We start from the raw sequence: 23,640 nt of genomic DNA on the forward strand, positions 1-23,640 counted from the left end.
ACCCATAAGACGCCTTTTTCCTTCAAGCCGTGCATGGTGCGGCTATCTCCATTGGACATCACGGTTGTGTACCGCAGCCCATTCTTGGAGAGCGAGCGCTTGAACATTATCAGGGCTGGCTCTACATCCATGCGTCCTGCACCACAGTCAATGTTTCGCTGAGACTCATGGTCTGCCAGCCAATCTTCGTAGCCCTCATCTGAAGCTTTGGGTCCAATGGCGCAACCTAAGCAAAAGTTAAAAAGGACTACATGATCAATCACCAAGCCGGTGTACACTTCAATGATGCAGCCCACTCCAATGTGTGACAACCGTCCCCTTGTCATCCACGTGCCATCAAACATCACATCTATGTTGTTTGGCGGCTGACCAAGGTTCGAGTACAAGTCCTTGATGGCACGCACACTATCAGCTTCAGAGGCTGCTGCAGTGTCCTCGCAAACCTGAACCACTTTCCTCAAGTGCGCTTTGGAATGTCTTGTGGTGCAGGCCTCTGTGGGACAAGTTCATACCAGCACAAAAATCTGACAGAGCAGTCACCCCCTTCCCGATGCTTTGAATACTTTTCAAAGCCCTCATATTCACTTCAAAAAGAGTGATATTGCCAGATCCTTCGGTCCTTGGCGAGGAAAAACGTTCCACACGGTGTTCACAAACCGAGCACGTCACCTCGAGCTTCACGGCGAGGCCGTACTGCCGGTCAGGCTTCCTCAAATCCGGCGCCGCCAGCCCGCACTTGCCGCACCTGACGTGCGCAAAAAGGTCCTTCAGCATTGCAAAATCCACTAAGACAAAATCTGTGCCGGATTCTTCCTCTGAGTGCGCCAAATCCACTTCAAGGAGGTCGAATTTCCGCTGCGTTGCTTACTTGGTCTCCATTCCGCGCTTGACCTCGTCCGCGTGTTTCGTACGCGCGGCGATCTCCTCCGCCGTGTAATACCTCGTGTCAAGCCGGCAGGACGTGCTTGGACCAGGTATGGATTCCAGAGGTGGTTGGTCAGGCGATGGGGCAGGCGAGGCAATACGAGGCGGCGAACGATTCTCATCCGGTGGAGTCGAGCGGCCCGAAGTCGCACCACGCGACCTTGGGATAGGCGGACGACGCTTTCGCTTTCCGTGCGCATGACGGGTTGTCTTCTTCAAACGTACGTCTCCTGGCATCATTCACGAAAGTACGCGATGGAAGAATTAGAAGAAACTGTAAAAAAAAAACTGCTCTAAGCGAGCGCTGCGCCAGAAGAGCGGACTCCGTCAGACGCGCGTAGCAGACGCCATGATGGCGACCGCCATGACAGCAGTCGCGCCGACCAATGGGAGGGGTCGTATGGCGAACTCAAACCGCACGCGCCCGCTCTAGCCAATCGGCGGCCGAGAAGGTGCCTTCGGAAAACTGGCAAGGGCGGTCGTTCTACTCAAGCGACGCCATTTTGAGATATCGCAAAATGCGCACAAAGAAACAAGCTTCAAAACAAGACCAAGATGGCGGCGATCGGTCGGCTGCTTCGCCCGCGGGGCGCGCGGGAATTTGAAGCAACTTTTGCCCAATTCCGGGCATTTCGTGGCCCTCGAGGCGTTTCAAAACATGATTTTAGAGTATTTCCCGATGGAATTTCGCGTTGATATTTTGAAGGCAGGTGCTTGAAGGTACAATAATTCCAAAAATTGGATTTTCTCAAAATCGATATTTTGGCCATTTTTGACCATTCTAAGACCCGCGTCCCCCCTTAAGACACTTTATGCTGCCTCCCATTACATTCGTGCTCGATTCAAAACTTCCGGGCCTCACACACACATTTTCCAGTGGGATTACTCGCGCGAATAAACTAAAAAATGGCAGTGCTAGTCGGGTGGTGATATAGCACAGTGCTAAAACGGCAGGCGGGTGTGGCACTAGCGAATGTCGTGGTGCCCGCACACCATGTGATGTGGTGCGCATTTCAAAAGGCACATACAGACACTTGGAGGAAAAAACGCTTTCTTAATTTTTCGTTTGCTTACATGCCTATTGGGCCACCCATTCGGCAGGGCACAGACAACTCTACTGCCCCAAGTGATGGCAAATGGCGGATGGCGCCTGTTCCTCAAGATACACAGATCGCAAAGACTTCTGCGGTTTCTCTAGACTTTCATGCAACCGCAAGTAACCTAGAGGCAGTTTTCAGTAATTTCTGGTTAAAATTTTCATTGGAATTTTTATAATGGCACACCTCAATGTTCAAAGATGATGATATAACGGAATACATAAAAGTGAAAATTTCCAAGAAACGGTCGATTTGTCACCCGCATCTCTTCTTAATTAAAGCACCCGTCTGGCCACCTTGGTCGGTGGAGTTTGCGCCTGTAGGAATTTGACATTACAAGTGTACAAATCCGGCAGGAAACACTCAGACACTGACTGCCTATCACACACACCCCTGTAGACCCACCAGCGCAGAACTCCGAAAAAGACAGCACATTTTTACGCATAATGACGGAGAGCTAAATATCTGCCTGGCAGCGTGCTGGCCCCAGGCTGCACAAAATGACTGACCACCTTTAAGAACGCAATGTCGCCATGCCCACGGGTTCTTGTCAAAAAAAAAAAAAAAAAACTACCATCCCACCGCAAAAACAAGGTATCATCTTGTCATCCCTGCAGACCTGAGTGACGAAACTTTAGAAGCATGCCATGGCAGACCGTCATCCAGACCCCTGGGTGTACCTAGTGCACTTGGCAAAATCAAAGCGCATTGCTATTGGCCCTGCCTAACATCTGATGTGAACCATTACGCCCGAAGCCGCTGTGATTGCCAGTAACAAAAAACACCGCCGAGACCTGCTGAACTTCTCCAGCCCATCGCCCTACCATCAAAGGCCCTTCCAGCAAATTGAAATTGACCTTCTGGACCGGTTCCTTCGTCACGACCCGGGAACAAGTGGACTGTCGTAGCCACAGATTGCATGACACCTTATGCAGAAACCACCACTCTTCCCAAGGGAACTATGCTAGTCACCAAGTTGAGCTGCGACCTGAAGCCCCTAAAGTCCTAATCACAGACCTTCACTGCAGAGCTGATGTAAAGCAACACAGATCACTGAAGAACCACACCATACCACCCCCTAACAAGCAGCCAAACCAAACGCCCCAGTAACATGACCATGGATACGCTGTCAATGTACAGTAACATTGAACATAAGACACCCGAAGAAGGCCTGTCTTATGTCACGTTTGGCACAACACAGCTATCCAGGAAACACACAGATGACTCTGTTTGAACTTGTCTATGGAAGGCAGCTGACTACCATGCTAGATGACGTGCCGCCAGACTAGAAGACGACGGCCTCAATAGCAACGTACAAGAATATCTTCAAAGTGAGGAGGAGGACCGCCAGCTTGCTCCAGTGCACATAATATGCCAGCAGCTCTTGAACAACGGATGCTACAACCTTCAACGCCGAGATGCTGAGTATCACACAGGTGACCATGTGGGTTTGGACTCCAATTCGACAACGTGGACTCAGTGAGAAACTGTTGCGATGGTATTTCAGACCCTACAGAATTCAATGACATGTTTGCCAACTTATCTACGAGGTTGTCTCCATTAATGACACCAGAACATCAGGCAGATGCACACGGCTCAAAGTAGTCCAAGTGGCTTGTTTCCAGCCTTAATATACCTAAATGAAACTTTTTGTTCTTTCGACTACTGTTTTATTTCAGTATCGTGTCAATACACTCACAGAGGGGGTTAATACCTCAAACCTTGACTTGCGTTTTTGTTTACCCGAGATATTTTGCTGCCAGCATCTAGCCGCATCTGGCTGGTTTATGTTTTTGAAGCAAAGCACGCGTTTCTTTCTATTCTTCTGCATGCCACACAGGTTGTCTTATTTAATAGACAGAGTTTTTCACCCTGTTGCCAACTAGACTAGACCTATCTTTGATCGCCAGTGTTCTCGATCTAATTCGACAGTTCCGGGAAGCATAATGCAGAAAGACTTGCAGGGCAGGCGCCAAGGCATTTGATTCGCTGACACTTGCCTGGGCACATCACTTTGTTGACTGCTTCTTTGCCACTTCTGTATTCTGCCAGTTCTCAGTGGAGCTCAAATTTGCTCGACTAAACCTCGTTCCTTAAAGAAGCCTGCATAATCCCCGGCTACATGACAATATCTGACATTTGCTGTCTGTGGAAGTGATTGACTTCAGCTTTTTCCCGGTGTTGTCTTTCCCGTGTATGGCTTCAAAAATTGTATTCGGTGGTTTTTTTTCTCACTGCTTCTTTTCATCTTTGGGAAGTATGTAGAATAAACTTTAAGTTTTGAGTCGGCGCAGTTTATCCTTGTTGTGTTAGCAGTTCTAGGTTTTCACAAGTGTGAACTAGCCCAAATCATCAGCTTAGTATTAATTTGTGGAAATGCAGTCCAACTGGATAAGCAGAAAAACCTTGTGCCCATTTAATGCCTAAACTCCTAGCTGTGATTTTATTGACATGCACATCAAGTGTAGGCTCATTTATTGCACAGAAAGTGCCTCAAGCTGTTCTTATTTTCATTTGTACACGACCATGCTCATCTTGATTTACTGCATCAGATTATCGCACTTCTCAGACGAAATTCCTGTTGTAAGCCTAGGCTCTGCACAGCTTCAAGCATTGCAACCCACCTTGTGTTGCCTGAACGTCGGGGGCAGGACTGAGGACCAGCTTCTGCTGCAATGTGAGCACCACCTCCTGAAGCATGGAATTTTCGAGATGCATTATCTTGAGTTTTCCCCGCATACCGAACTGAAAAACATCAATGGTAGGCAATGAGTGATGCACAATGTTCAGAGAGACCGTTTATTGCAATGCTTTGAAGCAGTGTTATACGAATCATCAAAGTGAGCAAATACAGTGACACATCCTGAACAGCCTTGACTGCAACGGGACGGCCACTACATTTGTCACACGCTGTCTCGACCAGCTCAGAAAAATGGACGAGGGAGAGCCGATAGTGGTTTAAAAAAAAATAATACATTTATTTACAGGGAGAAATCCCTTGAATATATTGACAATGAAACGACACAAAACCAACAAGAAAGAACTCCTACCCTACTACCCCTAAAAAAGCACACAATATACAGCTCGAACCGCTACCATTTCTATCAAGTTTTTACACAACAGACCTTTAAGTTTAGTACCACGAGTATGCCTCCCTATAGGGACCGGGCAGCTGGACGGGTGGCGCCACTACTCGGCGCTCCCCTCGCCGGTGGAATGAGCCGTTGCATTGGACTACACAGGCTCTCGTTGTTTTTGTCGTGTTTGCTTCGGTGCTTTGAATGTTTTGGTGGTGTTTTGAGCAGATATGTGAGATGAAACGAAGTCTAGACAGATGTGTTGGGTTCTTAGATGCAGTAACGACTACGTAAACTTGTCGGACGCTTCTAAATTTGGGTATCGGCTGCAATGGCATGAGCGCTTTTTGCAGCAATTTGCGCTTGGCTCCACCCGTTCCGAGTACAAATAAAACTACTATTATTAGTATTCATTCCTTCTTAAATGTACTAACGGCTACGCAAACTTATTGGATGCTTCTAGGTTGAGAATGGGCTACATTGACATGAGCACTTTTTGCAGCGCTCTGCCCCCATGGCTCCGCGCGATCTGAGTAGGAATAAAACTATTAGGAATATTAGTATTCATTTCTACCACTTTAAATTGTCTTCACTGGTTTCAATGACTACGGTTTCCACGCCAGCCTTAGCGCTGGGATACCTCGAGAAAGAGAAAAGCACTTGCGTACAATATGGATTACCATGTAGTCGTAGAAATGTCGGTAGTTTACACTTTCTGAAACCGTGAGCTTTGTGCCTTCGATTTTGGTGAGCGACACTGTGACAGCATGGGAGCCTGAAAGCCAAAGTGGAACTCCCATGTTTGTGGTGGTAATTTTATCAAGTGCCAAAGTTATTCACCCACCCAACAGCCCAAGCCACAAACCATCCCTCCTCGTCTTCCCGTTTTACCACCTGCGTAGCATAAAGGCTGGCACCAATAGTTAAAAAATGTGGCAGTGTTAACGTCAGCCGCCGTTGTTTTTTAATGCTTAAGTATTTTTTACAGAGTACCTAAAAAAATCATGTAATGCCTTGTGAAGACACCAAAAACGTGCGATTAGTTGCCTCAAATATGGGTCCATCAGCCAGAGTCCTCCAGCACAGACACATTTCCAACACGCTGGAAAAAGTTTAAGTTATTCTTATAAATCAATGCTTCTCCACGACAAGCAATAGCGTTCTACTATCATGCGGTATTTATTCTATCAACGATTCCAAATGACTGTAGTAAGAGCATTTCTGTGAAATTAAACACGTTTCAGCCGTAGGTAATGAAGTTACGGAAGCGTCGTCCATCACAATTTCTGTTTTCAGGTAAATCTTAGAAGGCACCCCCCAACTTTGTCTTTCACTTGTGCACGACACCGACGCCGTTTTGTCATCAACTGCCAAAAAAAGGAATGCCAGGAAGGCCAGCGCCGCAGCATTCCTGGATTGGTTGCACACACCGGCTTTGTGGGAGCATTTAGCTGCAATATACTCCTTGATACGCGAAAGTGCATGCAGGCATGAAAAAATTACATGAAGGAACGGACTTTCGCTTCCAGCTTGACTTCCAGCTTGGCGCATTGAGCGTCGTCTACTATTTGTAAATACTGAGTATGGGCGTAAATCAAACACATGGCATGCCTCGTAAAGGTCACATCCACGCACAAGATTTACCGATCTGAAAAAAGCCCTTGTGGTTATGCACGCTTTGCAAGCCGCACCACAGAAAAACGACAGAAAGCCATGCACAATAATGCTGCGCTGACCGCCACCGGCATTCCACTGACGAGCGGTTCGCCACAGGCGGCGCTGTTCGCTGAAGCGATGGTGGTGCCATACAACGGCCGCCCGGTCCCTATTGGACTGGCCTACCCTGGTCGCCGGGGCTGACGTGGTGTAGACTAGCGTTTCCGTGATGTGGTGGTAGTCGTAGTCCGGTGTGGTGCTGCCGCAATTGCTGTGCGCAGTTGTTGGGACGCTGTTGCAATGCGCGTCTAGAAGCGGGTCCTTTGTGGCTACCTTTTGTGGTAGCTCATGCAGCAAGAGGCAGCCCCTGGCCTTGGTACCCGCTGCTGTTGCAGCAGGAGGCATCTGGGAACATCTCGAAGTGTCACCGTGCTGGGACCATCACAGCATAGGCTGATAGGCGTAGAGGCTAGACTTGGGCGCCTGATTGTCACCACTGGAGTGACCAATGCACAGGCTGGACGTGTGACTTGGAGGCTGGGACCAATGCAATGTCGGCCCGCACCAGCCCAGGCTTGCATGGCATTGTCAATGCCTGGCCACGTCCCAGACGACAGGTCGGTCCGCCGCTCGTGCTGTTTGCTCGTTAGGTGATCTTGTACGCCCCTTCAGCCCGCTTGCCCTGGGCTTCGGTTCTTTCTCCCAGCAGTCGCGGCATGCTCTGGTAGGCTTTCTTTGCTTCAGCCGCACTTGCCACCCTCCTATTCGCTGCTGCCAAACCTTTAGCGTTAACAGCATTCCGTAGTTGGTCCACTTCATGGCAGCTAATTTAAAATCCCCATCCTCTTCATCTTATAACAGTGGAGCTGTTTAGCCCAGCAGTAACTTGTCCAATGCAAACAAAAAACCTTGAATTGGAAAAAAAATGCTTCCCGTTGTGGGAATCGAACTTGGGTCCCTTGCGTTATGAAAATGTGTCTACCTGATTGAGCTATCATCGCATTCCGGGCGCCCAGCATTATTTCATTTGGGTTATTGGTAACGTTGGCTTTGAACAGCTGGGTCTCTGACATAGGGAGAAGGGCCACCAGCTCTGCTGTTTCTCCAGCCTTGCACCACTGGTGAAAGCTGCGCCAATTTTTTCTTTGGCCCTTCATTCCTACACGTTATCTGAATCCCCTTCGGGCAGTACCCCTTGAACCATGATAATATATCTCGCCCGAATCTTTCTGAGATCTAGAGTAATTCGCCCGCAATATAGGGCTACCCTTGTAAACATAAGCACGTGCAAATGAAAGGCACACATTGACACACATCTGATCTGACACACATTGTTTCCCAGACCCTATGCTAACAGCATCATGCTGGGTATAATTTGTATTTGGAACAGGCAAACATCACGGCTTCAGGATATCGCCATGTACACGAGAAGGGGCTCAAAAATAATGATATACTAATCTGTTTTTTTCTATTATGTTGATCAGTATAGGCTCGATTTCTTGGCTTCAAGAAGCATGTTTTAGGCACCAAAAATACGCAGGCAAAGCAATTGGGGCCTCGAACAGCGTAAATATAGGCGCCATAAATTTAACTGCAAATAATTATAAACGAAGATGTGCAAGGCCTCTTTCTAGGACAAAAAAACTGCTCATTATTGTTTATGATAGCACATAGTGCCAAAAATTGAACATAGCTGTTCAATTGTCCAGTAAAACTGCTGGACTAATAGTGCTCTATTGACTTAATTCTACAAGTACAGTGCCCACATTTATGTTAAAGGGGTACTATCGCTTGTGCAGGCGTCACATGCAGTGAAACAGGTACAAAAAATACTTGAGAGCTGTGAATACTGATTAAAAAGTGGTATTGCATGTCTACCTGATGAAGTCTAATTCCAACACAAAAATATAGACAAATAATTACTACAAATAAACAAATTAACAATCTTCTACATGAGGACTATTAGGTACAACGCCAGCAATTTTCTCATGAATGAATGACCTTTATTTAAGAAGAGGCCTAAGGCCCTGGTGTGGGTTATGGGAAAAAGGAAATGGAAAGACACTTATTAGAAGTAATGATTACATGACGTAGTAATCATTTAGAGTTTCTGTTCCGGTTAGCTGCAGGCATGGTTTGAGTGTTCACATAGGCACTGGTCATTGATATGTGGAGCACTATCAGGAAGATTCACACGGGTACAATCACGTGCATGAACACTAGAAAAAAGGGTGGGTAAGCCACTATACAACTCTGTGCAGACCATTTTTTAAAGCAAAGTTTGCAACCCTTTCAAGGGTGCGGGGATCACCACTAATAAGCTTCAAGTGCGCTGTTAGTGATTGCAGGGCTGCCTGAGACTCTAGGAGTTGTTCTCTGCCAGCTGAGAAAGCTGAACAAGACCAAATTAGATGGAAAAGATTGGGGGGTGGTCTGTGCTGCACAGAAGGTACATTTAGACACCGAAGCCTGATTTCTCACCCATTTAGAAATTATGTCCGGTCTATACGTGGCATCTGCATACACCTCGTTGGCGAAGATTTTTCTCCTCATTAACGTCCTTAAAGATGTAAAAAAAACCAGGTGGGGAAGCTTCTGCCAATCATTTCCTGCTGAGTCGTTTGAATCATCGCTACTCTTCTTGTGAGTTGGTACTGGGTACATCTGTTTGGGTGGACGCAGCGCACTCAGTGATGATCAGGGGGACGAAGGGACGATTTTGTACACACTCCCGGGCAGTGTTATGTGCCAGTTACCCTGCACTCCTAGTGTATGTGCTGGTGTCCAAGCCATGCAGACGGATTCTTGCAAAATTGAGCTCACGAACTGTTTTTAGTATGAAATTAGCTGTAAAATTTTCCGTGAAGGCTTTATTAAGCTCCTGGAGTGCCACGTAAGAGTCTGTCACGAGTCTGTATTTCCTTGTTTCTAGTTGTTTTGAGAGATTATGAATGCTTCATAGAGCACCGAACAATCTAAAGATTTCCACTTCGTCGGTCAGTCGACAGGTTTCAGTAATGATGCGAGAGCCATCTAGCTGAGAATGCTCTGGAAATTTCCAAGCGATACGTGCAGCAGTGTCAGTAACGGCAGCATCGGTAAAGAGACCAACTTCACCTTCTTCCTTGTCGTTTGACAGCTGTTGGACATATCGTCCTCTGGCCTCTGGGTGTCACCGAAATATGGGGCGTCGAATGATGCCAAGTATAGGTCCTTCTCATGGTGAAAGTGTTTTCTGGATGGTCCTGGCGTCAAATCCACTTATTAGAAGATCCCACCTCTGTATGGTATGTCCCCGGGGAGTATGCTCGAGATTGTTCAGAAATCAGAGTTGTATTTCTTTGGCCAAGTTAATGACAGGTGGGAGACAGATAGCCTGCTCAAGAATGACCATTCGCATATGCCTTGGACGTTTGGTAATTGTCCTGATTAGTGTCCTGTTCAGAATTCTGAGTTCTTGGATTTATCTTGACTTGAATTCGTAGACGGGAAACCATATGTCATCCTGCGTGGGCTACAGCACGGGCTAATTGCCGAGAACCGCCATACTTGTTAGAGATTCGATATCAGGTGCATGGTGTATCTCCATGAGGTATGTAAATGTATCCACGCATTAGGGCTATTACAACTGCTAACTTGTTAAACAAAGAGTCTAATGCAGGGTTCGTGCAGGCTTCAAAAGCAAAAATTCAAGGGTTTTCAAGGACTTTCAAGGACCAGAAAACACATTTTCAAGGTCCCCATCTAATGTTCTATCTGGGATTATTTATAACTTTTCCAACACAATGCAAAAGTTTTTTATTGCACAATACCTAGGCACATTAGTGCACATTTAGATAGGTGCTAACTGGTTTGTATATGCTCCCCCAGCTTTATTTTTTTTTATTTCATGGCTGGTATTTAGAGGTTTTTTGTCTTCTTTGTGTTTTGCTGAGGCTGTTTGATTTCTAAACTTAGTTAATGTTGCCTGCACCTCCTGCTTTGTCAGCACGAGTATCAGCTGAAATTAAATTGAGCAAGTGTTGCTTCAAGGCAGGATGAACTATGTACACGTCCACCATTTGCACGTAAAAGCAAACCTAGATGGAGCGTATGAGGCACAGCAAACATGCAATGAGCAAGCGTCCACAGACTAGATGGAAGATGCAAGATAGAGAACAGAAGCTGGCTTTCACTGGATTGTGTCGTCATATAGATTGGATTGACAAGTGCCTGCTCCCAATGTTGCCTTCTAATAATGGAAATCCACCAAACTTGTAATTTCACGCAATACACTGAAACTTGATTGTTACAGTGTTTCTTCACATTTGTTAACACCTAAAATCCATGACAAACACTTCAAATTCTTGTGAAAAGACAGGGCCATTGATTCTCTCAAGAAAAATGAAGGGTTTTCAAGGGCCACTTAAAATTCCAGGACTTTCCAGGCCTTGAAATTGACACTTCTAAATTCAAAGGTTTTCAAGGTTTTCAAGGACCTGTGCAACCCTGTAATGGTACAATTCTTGGAGTCGATACTTGTGTTGCCAATTTGGAGTCGGATGACTTGCATTGGATTTCTTAAGCGTATGCCATCAATGTGTGATGGCAACTCCGTCTTGTTTGGGCAAAGATACAAGTTAAAATTCAAAAGGGACGTTTCAGGACTGAATACTTCAGCATGCAGTTTGGTTTGAATAAGGTCTTTGTTGTCATAATTTGCTGCTTCAGTCCATACAACAATACCACCAGCGCAGACTGCAAAGTGAGTAGCTTAGTCCACTTCCAGTTTGCGGGCGACTCTATTCATAGCTAAGTTGAGGAGGAGTGGACCAAGAATAGACCCCTGCAGAACTCCTCTGTCAAGACAGTACGTCGTGGGCGTACTGTGTAAGAAAATCGCATGAACAATAATATTATCCTAATTACTCAGGCAAGTTGTCCTAACACTGTCAAATACACTTTCACATATTTGAAGAGCATTTTTCAAGAGGTTTAGCAGCCAAGCAGATTTAGGATAAAACAACATCTGTTTGGCTGCTAGTTTAAGAGCGTAGGGAAATGCAGAGGCACAGTTACTTTGGCGTTGACCTGTTCTGTTAACATAGGCTTGGTGATCTGTTAACAAAGGCTTGTTCAATGCTCAACCGTTGAATTTAGAAATAGAGTTGGATTTGAGTACGCTTCTAGAAACAAGGATGCAACTGCACATGCTTGAAGAAATGTTTGGAAAGCACATGAAACTTAGTCCCGGAATCACCGTGACAATTGTGGAAAGAAACCACCACCTCTAGATTTTTGGATTCAAAATTGTGCCTTTTGTCACTGAGAATGAGCATTCCATTCCACTGCTGCTTGCGGTTGTTTTCCAAGAGTTTCAAACAGTCAACGATACCAGGTACAGGGGTGGAAGCGGGTTTGAGACAGTTGGAGCAGCTCAGGGAGCAGGAATACTGTTGTTTTGGAGCAGCATTGGAGCACCAACAGGCGAATTTCACAGCAGTGCAAGTGTGCTCGGGAGAAGATTTCTAGAGCCAAACGTCATTTGTAGTTTTTCATTTCTAGTAAGCACCAAGAACATTCAAGCAACTTTGACGCAACAATTGATCAATACCGAGCAGACCAATTCGTCGACAAGTTAGAAATATATACGTTCCCAGAATTGAAGCATCGCAGCTGACAGAGCAATCACTAATAAAAAAAAAAGAGATAAGTGATGCTTTAAACAGCTGCACCTAACTACACTTCAGACAAGTAAAAAATAACACCATTACTGCCATGGAAAGCAACCAAGACCCGAGCTAGGCAAAATGGTCTGTCTTGCACCTAACATAGAAAGTGTACCTTCATTCTACACCTAACAGAACCTGAGAGAGGAAGTAATTACCTACAGGTAATCTGAACTATACCTAACCAGATTCCAGAGAAGGTAACAATAATTAAATGTTCCTTTTTACAAAGCAAAGGATCGACCCCGTAATATACATACTTCTAACTAAGCAAAAATACTGTGAAAGTGCATTGTGTTTATCCAAATAAGTAACATACGGGTGTTTATCAACGATTTCTTGGCAGATGGACGAGGGGGAAAGAACGCTCAGTCCCCCCCACACAAGAAACAGGCAGCGTTGGACAAGATAACAATGGAGCTGATTACTAGCAGATAGTTGCTAGCGTAAGAGGATCTTCCCTCTCGCTTATGCAGAGCATCGCCTGGTGGGCAGGGCATGGTGGCATCTCGCCTTTGGAATGGCGCGCACTCTTGATAAGATAGAATGGCGAAGGCCCGACTCAAATATACAAACCACTTTAATTATTGCTTTTTTTACACTAACTGCAAAGACTGCGACGACGGCTGGTGCCGACGCATGCATCACGGCACCGTGCACTGTGTGGGGAAGTTGAATTTCGGGCCGAAGTTCATGAATTCACCCGCACCCCAAGGTCACTCCCAAGTTCCGCAAAACCGCGCCGTCATTAGGAGACCGAGAAATTGTGACAAGCAACTCCAAGCTCCGAGCATCCCTTAGGGTGTTCAGCGGAGCACGCCATGTCGGGACTGACAGCTGAACGAATGAGTGCTTACTGCTTCGTGCTCAATGCGACATGCATTAAACTTCACCTCAGTTTCCACAGATCTTGCGGTGCCACTTTGGAGCATTTTTGGCGCAATTCTGCCTTTTGGAACAGGATGGAGCAATAAAAGCAGATTGGAGCACTGTGGAGCAAATGGAGCAGCACTTCCACCCCTGCTGGTAACATGTCAAACTGCAGTTAAAAGTGAACCTTAAGGCTAAATAGTGTCTATATAGTTGCCACTCCTCAAAATATGCATTTATAGATATTTATAGGCATTTAGGCACAAACGCTAAAATAGGCACCCAAGGCACTATAAAAACAGAATAAAAGTACATCTTAACCTCTAATGCATGCTCATATATAAAAGTGAGGTGAGAGGAATGCAAAAAAACAAAATAGACATTTGTTTATGATTTGGTCTTTACTGCTAAGTATATATAGAATGCACATAAAAAAAGCAAGAACAGGACCTCTAACCTGGAAATTTCTTTTCTGTTTGGGAGCTTGTGCTGATGAGGAACGTCCGAGCACACTGTGTACCTGCAAAGAAAGTTGAATTCAAAACACATACATATCGGCCGTTATATCAAATTGGGCAGGTACCTATGGCAGCAGTAGTAACGGCGGCTTGTGTCTTTTGGCTGCGGGATGCACCCCAGCTGAAGGTGACTTCCACAGACATTGCTATAACGGAGCCCTAAGGAATCGAACTTGCACGTGCTATGCTTGCTGTCAGCATGTCTCTTCTGAAAGTGGAAAACACAGCTATCAGTAAAAATTTAAACAAACACCAAGACATCCAGTCATAAAGTTACCGCTAGTCTCACTTCTTGCAGGTAATGGCATGCATACCTTTTAGTCACCAGACATGCCCTCTGCTAACAAAATGTTAAACAGCCGTTTTGTTGTAATAAAGAAACACTGAAGGACCAACAACTCTACATGCATTTTTTTCAGCGGCTTCTGTGGTAGCCCGGATCGGAGGAGCTGTCACACCATTGCTCTGCATGTGCCAATGTTTTCTGTTCCAGGTTTTTTGCGGTCATCAGTCCTACAAGCTTTTTTTGTTGAAAGGATTAAAAAGGCTGCAGTAATGCAGTTTAAGGAACCACATATTTCTACAAAACAGAACCATTATTATGTGAAGCACTTTTTCACCTCTAATCCCAACTTCAAAGGCCTCCTGTAATAAAGGAGACCGAATATGTGATAAAAGTTGATAAGTGGAACATGTGCAATACAAACACATCCTACTCTCAGAAAGGATCCAGGGACCAGTATTTGTTGGCTGTCGTGCCTGAAGAGTGATACTTCCAAAGCTTGTGTCCTAGCAAACCACAATGCCGTACTATCTTCTATGCAGTCATCAAGTTGAAGTTGGCAAGCATATTTTCCATTTTTTGTAGCAATTTTTGAAGCCACGGAGAAAGAATTATTTCAGGAGGGGAATCTGCTGGACTGGGACAGCGTGGGCGGGCGGCGTGTAATGTCACTGTTTGGCGAGGAGGAAATGCAGTATTGCGCAGCAGCACAACAGATGACGCGTCAAGCGGGTTGCCATAGTTTACATGCATGTTCTATGGACGGACGCACAAATCGTAATATCAATGAATATATTGTGAAAATTGCCAGATTTCTTTCTGTAAGATAAATACACGGAAGTGCTAGACATTTTAGCAGCAGTTATTGATAAATACTTCCCTAGTTACGAGCTGTACCGCGCATAAAACGAAGTACTAGAAGGAATCCCGGAGCAGATGACGTCTGCTGACTCCGCCTTCCCGCCACGAATTGTTCCCTCTCGCTGCTTTTGCCTCTCGCTGGCTTCTCAGATATATGCGCACTTTTCATGTTGCACAGGCAGGGCAGCGAAGTTAGGGCAGTCTAAATATAAACTAATGGCAGAGAGGATGAGAAACATCATTCACTGGAACTGATCATGCCATGATTTTAGATGCAAAGCATCTCTTGCTCGGGGCTATGTCCGTTGTCCTTTCGGCGTCTGTCCGCACCTCTCCTCCTCTCCATGCCAGCTGTGATAACGTCACTCTCCCCTCCTCTCCACACCACCCGTGTGCGCTCCTCCTCTTCCCCCCTCACCACACCAGCTGTGATAACGTCACTCTCTCTTCTCCCCAACAGCTGTGCGAGCTGCTCCTCCTCCCCCTCCTCCTCCTCCTCGCCACTTCAAATAAACCAGGTCCGCGCCGCTGCTCCCTTCAGTTGCTGCTTCGGTCTGCGCCATCCGATGAGCTGACAATGGACGCCAAGGATTCTGACAGCGACTTGCCGTGGTGGCTCAGTGGCTAAGGCGTTGCGCTGCTGAGCACAAGGTTGCGGGTTCGATTCCTGGCCGCAGCGGCCGCTTTTCTGATAAAGGTGAAAAGCAAAAAAATTACACAATCTTCCCACGTTGGAACCATCTCGAGTTTGCATGGCTTTGCATCTCCTCAGGGTTCCCACGTGGGAAGATGGTGTAATTTTTTTATTGCAGGTTTCGTGTTCTAAAAAATTCAAAGCCCCTTCATCTTGCAGCGACGATGTTTGAAACGCGAAGATTTCTTCCACCACAAATCGACTCCAATGTAAGTCCAGTCGTGCGAGGGATTCGTCGGCGTCGTCTGCCCACGATAGCAGCCGGCTATGCACTGACTGACCTTGAACCAGCGAGCCTTTTCCTTTAGGTGCCTGGCGACAGAGGGCGCGTCGGTGTTGTGCCCGGCGCCGTGGCTTTAACGTGCCACCAGAGCAAGGCCTGTTTCGCCTCCTCAATAATTCTTGCTCCGTGGTTTAAACATCACTAATTGCCACAAGGATGATGCCTCGTCCCCATCATCCTCTGTTGTGGCTGGTTGTTGCAACTTTTACTGCCTAGGATGGCTCTAGGATGCAGAGAACTGGTAGTTGCTGTAGCAGAGATTGAAAGCAGTGCTCCTTTCAATCGAGCATGCCTGAACAAGTTTCCACGGCATCCTTCACGAGGCCCGAACAAGTCTACCTTCGTTTATAGGCCAGTGTCAGAGTCAAAGGAGCCAGGCAAACAAAATACAAGTTTAGTTCATTAAAGGGCTGCTTTCTCCCGATAACCACAACACCCAACTGTATTGTAAACCTCAAACAGATAATGGAAGTACTAAGGAAAACATATTAAAGGGGCACTGACACAAAAATTTTGCATCACGGTTTGTCTTTGTTAGGATAAGTAGCTATTGACCTACTTATCACGTGTGGAAACCTCATTTGCTTCAGCGTGCAATTGTTGTTTAATTAGAAGCATTTTTTAAAAAATGCAGCCAGTCACAGTTTCGGTTTCAGCGAGTGCAGCGAAGCGCGAGATTTTGTGTTAACAAAGCTGACCACGAGACCGTTGGACGGATATCACAGCAGCCGTAGCATCGTCGAATCCGCGTCGCCGGCAGTTTCTGCGAATGCCCCCACTTACTGATCTCTTGAGCAGCTTAATTAAAAAGCGTCCGTGGACGTGACGCCGGTGCTGCGAGTGCAAATTGCTGCCGCGGCTAGGGAACGTTGTTTATTTACAAAAAATCCAGGGAATGTCGATTGCGCAAGGTACTCTGCTGGCTGCTCGGTTGCATTTCGCACACTTTAAAACTGATTTTAAATATGTTCTGGGCTGTATTTGCTACTGATATTTTGCAAATGATGTACATGTGTTCACACCAATCCATCTCCGAAGTTATCTCACCTTCAAAATTTTGTGTCAGTACCCCTTTTACCAGTGTGAATCCCCAGCCGCTTTCTGGCAATTTCTTTACGTCACGATCTTGTTCGCGCGATCAGCGGCCATCGGCCTAAGACCCCCAAGAAACGTGACTGGGCAATTGAAGTGGGGACTCCAGTTCCATTTGTCGCTTGAATGCTAACACGCAGCTAAGACACTGATTGATTGTAGGGTTTAAAGCGCCGACGCAACGCAAGCGATGAGGTGCGCTGTACTGGAGGGCTCCGGATTAATTTTGACCACCTGGGGATCTTCAACGTGCGCCAAAATGTCGTACACTCGGGCGTTTTTGCTTTTCGCCTCCATCAGAAAAGCAGCCGCCGCGGCCGGCAATCGAACCCGCATCCTTGTGGTTAGCAGCCCAACGCCTTCGCCACTGAGCCACCACGGCAGGTAGTTAAGGCAGTGAGAACTATGTTTAGTAGTGCTGGCTCACATTACGTCACTACTTCCCTAACACATCCCTGCAGAGCCCGCGTGTATGAGATTTCGGCGCACACTGAAGATCCGCAGGTGGTCAAAATTAATCCGGTGAAAACGACGCCCCTCATCGCCTTGCCTTGTGTCAGCACATTAAACCCTACAATCAATTAATCAACATCCCACGAAAGCGAAATTTGTGTTTTTGAATATTTGTTGGGTTTAGCTAAAATACCGTGTTTTGCACTGGAATGCAGCTCAGAGAGTTACTAAAGACTAGTTATTTGAAAATGAGCAAAGCTGTATTTTGTCTTCATGGCACCTTTAACAAGCAACACCTCAATGACACTGAATTGTCATGAGCGCTCCAAGGACAAGATAAGCCAGTGGAAAAGAGGCTGAAGGAGCGAACTTGGGGAGAACAACATGCACTGCCTGTTTGTTCATTAGACTTGGCGGAGACGTCGGATAAACAACTGTTCAGAAACAAGCAAGCTTCCCTGCCTGGCTGGGTTGCACCACATTCGAAGGCCTCGTTCCCCACTTCATGAAAACTGCATATTAAGATGTTCTATTCGCGACGTATTTCAAGTACTTTGCTGTGCAATAATTGGCATGTGGGGTGCGGCTCTGGTTTTATCCTAGGGTAGTTTATGCGGTGGTGTTTCCCCCGTAATGTTGAAGAGTGTTAACTTTAACGCAGTGTCTAGAGTTACGTCCGACGGAACCCAAAATTGAAAACTAGAGTTACGTCCTACGGAACTTTAAGCCAGTTTCTGGAGTTACGTCCGACGGAACTCAGAATCTAAAACTAGGGTTACGTCCGACGGAACCCAGAATTGAAAACTAGAGTTACGTCCGAGGAACTTTAGGCCACTGTTTTGAGTTACGTTCGGCGTAACGTAAAGCACACAAAACATTTTACAGCTAACGGCACCAAATACCAGGACGCTCTATATGTGTATACGCAACATTATTGAAATGATCGCTGGTGGTACAGTACATGACGTTAAATTCCAAAGCACTAATGTTGCTGCTGTGCGGCCAAACCGGTTCGGAATGAATAAATCATAGGTGACAACTGTAATAAATACGTCTGAGTGCATAAAGCCTGCTGAATAATCAGGTCAAATATTTAACCCCCCCCCCCAAGACGTATTAATTACATTTGTTAAAAGGCTCTTGACCCATGTAATTTGTTCTCAGCACAAACTGCAGACGCTACAAACTGGCGCTGCTGCCACGGCAGGAAGTTCTATTTGGACAATTCCCTTCTTTTCCTTTGCTTGCATGTGTTGGATATGGAAAGAAGTGTATGTGGACTAGTACAGAAAAATCTGAATCCTTTAATTAAAAAGAAAACATCAACGCAGGTGAGACTCGAACCCACATCACTGCAGTATAGTGGGCGCTTATATCACGCTCCTGACCACTCGACCGACGGGAAACAGGCGGTGCCAAACATGTCACCTATGATTTATTCATTCTGAACCGGTTTGGCCGCAAAGCAGCAACATTTGTGTTTTGGAATTTAATGTCATGTATTGTACCAGCGACCATTTCAATAATATTGCGGATACACCTACACAGCGTCACGGTATTTGGTGCCGTTGGCTGTAAAATGTTTTGTGTGCTTTACGTTACGTCGGACGTAACTCAAAACATTGGCTTAAAGTTCCGTCGCACGTAACTCTAGTTTTCAATTCTGGGTTCCGTCAGACGTAGCTCTAGAAACTGGCTTAAAGTTCCATCGGACGTAACCCCAGTTTTCGATTCTGGGTTCCGTCGGACGTAACTCTAGACACTGCGTAACTTTAATTCAAAAGTGCGCTTCAGATATCTCCAGCCGCCTGGGTTTTACGACACGGTTAGCGTAAAACTGCCTCAGTTCGGCCCTCACTATGGAATAGGCATCATCAGCCCTCAACCTGCGCCTGTAGGATACTGCTGGTAGATAGCCCTCAGCTCTCCCACCGTGACGTCTGCGATCAGCTGCCGGTGGCACACCGTTGCTCTGGCCGTACCAATCGCCCGGAGAGAGCGTACGTTGAAAAGGGGTGTGGCCACGTCTTTCGCCGCACCGCAGCGCGTGTAGAGGGCGAAAACTCGGCCGTCGCAGCCTGTGGGAGACGTTTAATAATAAAAAAATTACTGCACACCAATGCAGGAGCAAGGAAGAAGTAGTTACGGGTGCCATTAGGGTAGTTACTGGTGCGTTTGAAATTTTGGCAAGACTATGCCCCATGGTGAAGCATAAGTGAATTTGTTGCACAGCAGTATTTTTTTTAGTCATGCATGGTTCCAAAACACAAGATGTTCACCGGCCTTATTTCTGAAAATCTCGTACATATTATTTTGAATGCACTGAACGCATATTCCGTGCGTTCTGAGCAAGAATCAGATTATGGGAATCGAACCGACAAGAATTGAACCGACGGAAATCCAACCGTTAGTAAACACAGAACCACCCCCATGTTGCTTCCTTTTTTCTCATTTAAACGTGTGGTCTTTGACAAATAAAGCAGACGACATGGCAACACTACTTGAAACGTTTGGCACAACTTTTACTGCGATACTATTTATGGAGACGTAAAATTCAGCATCAGAGGTGGGGTCAAGTGGGGACGGCCAAATGGCCATCAGTATTTGTCCCGCAATAGGCAGGGTAAACGTGGTGGTGCCGTTTACTGACATGTATGCTTGCAGATAGAAATGGACAAAGAGACTTCCAGTCTACCATAAATGGATCTAGTCTAAGAAATGTAATAAAATTTTTTACACGAGTTATGATTGGTAGTTTTCCACTAGATGTGTTAACTACTAGTATCCCTAACAGTACAAATATTACGCATACAGATATTAGTGATCACCTTGAGGTAAACTGCTCACTGAAACAAATATTACCCTTAATAAAAAACCCATGCCGACAAATTATGTGCAGAATATTACCCCAGCAAATCTATAAAATCAGAAACAATCTTCTGAAAAAAAAAAAAACGTGTTGAGTTGATAGCGGTGTGAAACGAATCGCGGAAAACCGCGAAATTTTCACTCACAGCAAATAATTTCGTAGCGAGATTGCAGTAGTACTTAAGACCCCAAGGCGTATTAAAAGAAAACGCAAAAAAATGATTGATTCGTACCCGTGGAAGCCTCACTTACATCTTTTGACTATCGTAGTTGCCTGCCCAATACAGGAGAGCTTATTGGTGTTGCGTTGTTTTCGTGCATGCACGCACGCACACTCACAGTAAATAGCCAGAGCTTTCGAAACAACTTGAAAGGCAAAAAAGCATATTTTCGCGCTGCAAGATCACGCGACAATGTTGTAGCAGCGAAAAAGAATTCAGCACGCTGGCCTTCACTCTGCCCGAAATGTGACAAAACCCTGTGCTATGGCATTCTGCTTTCAAACAAACAACCACTAAAGCTGCGTGCAAAGACAATCGTTGCTTTTAAACAACGCATGGTAGACAACTTTGTACTTGTAGGATCGAGCCAAAACACATCGACCACATATTGAGTTTTTCTGGCATGAGAACGTGACAACGAAGGCTGATTTACAACTGAAAGTGCAGGCAGCGTCGACCAGATGAGTATCTGTTCAGCCATGGGCTAAGGCCGCCACGTCGCGGCGGAAACAGGAGCTAACAAAATTACACCATGGCCGGACTGTAGGAGCGGCAAGCGCACAATTTCATACGGCCTGCGCTTCGGGTGTAGTTCCCACCTTTCATCACCGCTAGTTTGTGGCGCTGCGGCCCAACCCTTGCCAGTTGACCTACAACACGGGCGGGGTAGAGGAGCAGCACGCACGCTTTTGGCATTGCCTTACCCCGTGGCCCTAGCTCTGCCGTGGCTACAGGTGATACCTGTCCGTGTTAATTTACATGAGCGTCCTTAAAATAGGCGATTCCTTCCCTCCTTTTGAATTTTCGGTATAAGAGGGTCAAACAGCCTAACATCATCATCCGGAAGTGCGGAATGAAACATTTGAAAGAAACATTTTAACGCAGGGCACATGAAGAAAAATATGCGAGGCCTTCATATCTTATCAGCGACTGTATTATATTATATGAAAATGGCACGACAGACAATAAACACGGCATTTTCCGTGACTGAAATATCAATTATTTTTCATGTCGGATGATGTCTTGGCTTGCACACGCACAGGGCACGACCAGGGACGCGAATGATTTCCCGTCGAGGGAGATACGGTTATCGCTTAGCTAAAAGTGTTTCTGCTGCTCACGCTCCGGTCGGGCTGAGCGGACCACCGGCAGCGGAGCGCACTGTCAAAAACATTCAGCTAAAACTCTTCATCATGCAACTGAAGCGCACAACGAGTCATCTTTCTGGTGAGACATAGCAGCGAAAGTATTCATTGGTACCGGTGATATTCCGCGGCAGATCCAAAACACGCGCGGCAAGCGTCGTCGGCTCACTCGGCCAGAGGCGATGCGTCGACGAAGAAAAAGGAGAATTGGGAGGGTAGAGGGTTGGTTCGAAGCGTGTTCACTCTGTCAAGAATATGCTGTATCGTTTCCTTGGGCGCGCAGGCCGTATGAAAGTGCGCGCTCGCCGCATCTCCAGTCCGGCCGTGATTACACCTCCCCGCCTGGCTCAGCGCCGAATGGGACGGCCGGAGCAACGGCGCGCCGCCGGCAGCTGATCGCGGAGGCCACGCTTCCACAAACCCGGCTAAAGACATGGGTAGCCGTGGGACAACACGCATTCGTGCAGTTGACGGAGCCAGCCGAGCTGCTAGAGGCAGTGCGCACCGGACGCCCGAGACGGCAAAAGATGTTCGGAACAGGAGCGCGACGAGCAAGCGCACAAAGACCTCATCAGAGGCTGCTACGAGGCCAAGAGAAAGGTGTGCGCACAAGCTCACCGGATCCTTCGGACGTGTCACAACGCAGACCAACTTCACGCATGCACTACTGGCAGCATTGAAGTGGTGCACAATAAAACAGGTTGCGAAGCAGAAAAACAGAACACGATTGAGATAACTTCGTGCTCAGCAAATGGTTGTCAACCTAAAGGTCTGGCACACACCTTAGTGCGGAGCGCCGTCACAACTTCTAGTCGGTGAAGTTACGGTTGACACTGGCGGCGCTGCAAGCGTATAAGGCTCCTCCGCTGGACTGATGATGGTTGTGATGATGATGATGGTGCGGTTTTACTTTTTGCAACGGTGGGTGAGAGATGTCTGCCTTAACCAAAAACTGAAAATGAACAAAAAAAACAAAACGGGGGAGGGCGAGAGAAATAAGCAGCACGTTCAGGATGCATAAGACAGCTGTGTCCGAAGAATTTCTACCCCGCTTCCCAGTCCTCTTCTAGTTCACTTTACCTGTACCTCCGCTGCTACCGGTCTAAGGTCGCCCTCTTCCATTGTTCAAGACGGCGCTTTTCTCTATGCCCCAGTGCAACATGCAGCGGCATGTTGTTTTCGCTATCCCTGTGCGGTCCAAGCTGAGCGCACTGCAGCACCACATGCTCAACTGTTTCGTCAGCTTGCGCACAAGCTCGACACATCACGTCGATAACGTTTTCCACAGAATTGCCTATCCTCTTCTGCCGCGTCAACGTGCGCAGTGCCCCTGCCCGGTCCTCGAAGAGGTGCGTGCTTCCAAGCATAGAGTTAATGCTACTGACTCTTCCAAGGCTGTTGTGGTTTTGTGTGCTCTGTACAGGGTTAGCGATGACTTTCCGGAGCACGCACGGCGCCACTCCGTCCCTTCCTGCTCGCATATCCTCCGCCGCACTTCACGCGTCCACACTGTTGCCGAGGCCGCCGCCTCCACAGGCTCTCGGAAGAGGCCGTACTTTTTCTCCGGGCTATATAATCTGCGCGTCCACTTTGTGAGCAGCCACGTCGCCGCCAGGTACTCAAACACACGGCGTGCCCAGCGTTCGCGCTTCATCAGGCAGCCCTTGAACGCTAGATTGCTGGAGGCTTCCCTCGCTTCAGAGGAGGACCAGCCCAGATCGCCCTGCACAGCCATGGCACGTACCCGACGGATGTGCGTCCCACCTCGCGTTGCCGTCGCTCAAGCGCCATTCCCTGGTCTCCGAAGGAAGGCCGATCACGGCGTTGGCGAATGTGAGAGATGGCACATGTACCAGCTTCCACAGCTCGCGTACCATCGCAAAGCGGTTG

At 46.9% G+C, this 23,640-nt stretch overlaps 1 protein-coding gene across 8 annotated transcripts in view; it reads right to left on the reverse strand.

The window, feature by feature from the left end:
* LOC144158603 (uncharacterized) overlaps positions 1–23,640 on the reverse strand; it is a 74,537-nt gene that overhangs the window by 20,223 nt on the left and 30,674 nt on the right. For 3 of the 8 annotated variants that reach the window (XM_077689607.1, XM_077689602.1, XM_077689603.1), the window contains exons 6-8: positions 19,499–19,594; positions 13,790–13,852; positions 4,646–4,766 (exon numbers count right to left, since the gene is read on the reverse strand). In XM_077689607.1, the coding sequence (XP_077545733.1) occupies positions 4,646–4,766; positions 13,790–13,852; positions 19,499–19,594 (280 nt within the window). Of the gene's footprint in view, positions 1–4,645; positions 4,767–13,789; positions 13,853–13,919; positions 14,059–19,402; positions 19,595–22,368; positions 22,571–23,640 lie in introns of those variants that run through there. The other 5 variants (XM_077689604.1, XM_077689606.1, XM_077689605.1 and 2 more) reach the window with 5 other exon arrangements.

The sequence above is a fragment of the Haemaphysalis longicornis genome, unplaced genomic scaffold (assembly GCF_048455015.1).
Source record: "Haemaphysalis longicornis isolate Haplotype H1 unplaced genomic scaffold, Haemaphysalis longicornis Haplotype H1 scaffold_10, whole genome shotgun sequence".
In the NCBI taxonomy this organism is placed as follows: domain Eukaryota; kingdom Metazoa; phylum Arthropoda; class Arachnida; order Ixodida; family Ixodidae; genus Haemaphysalis; species Haemaphysalis longicornis.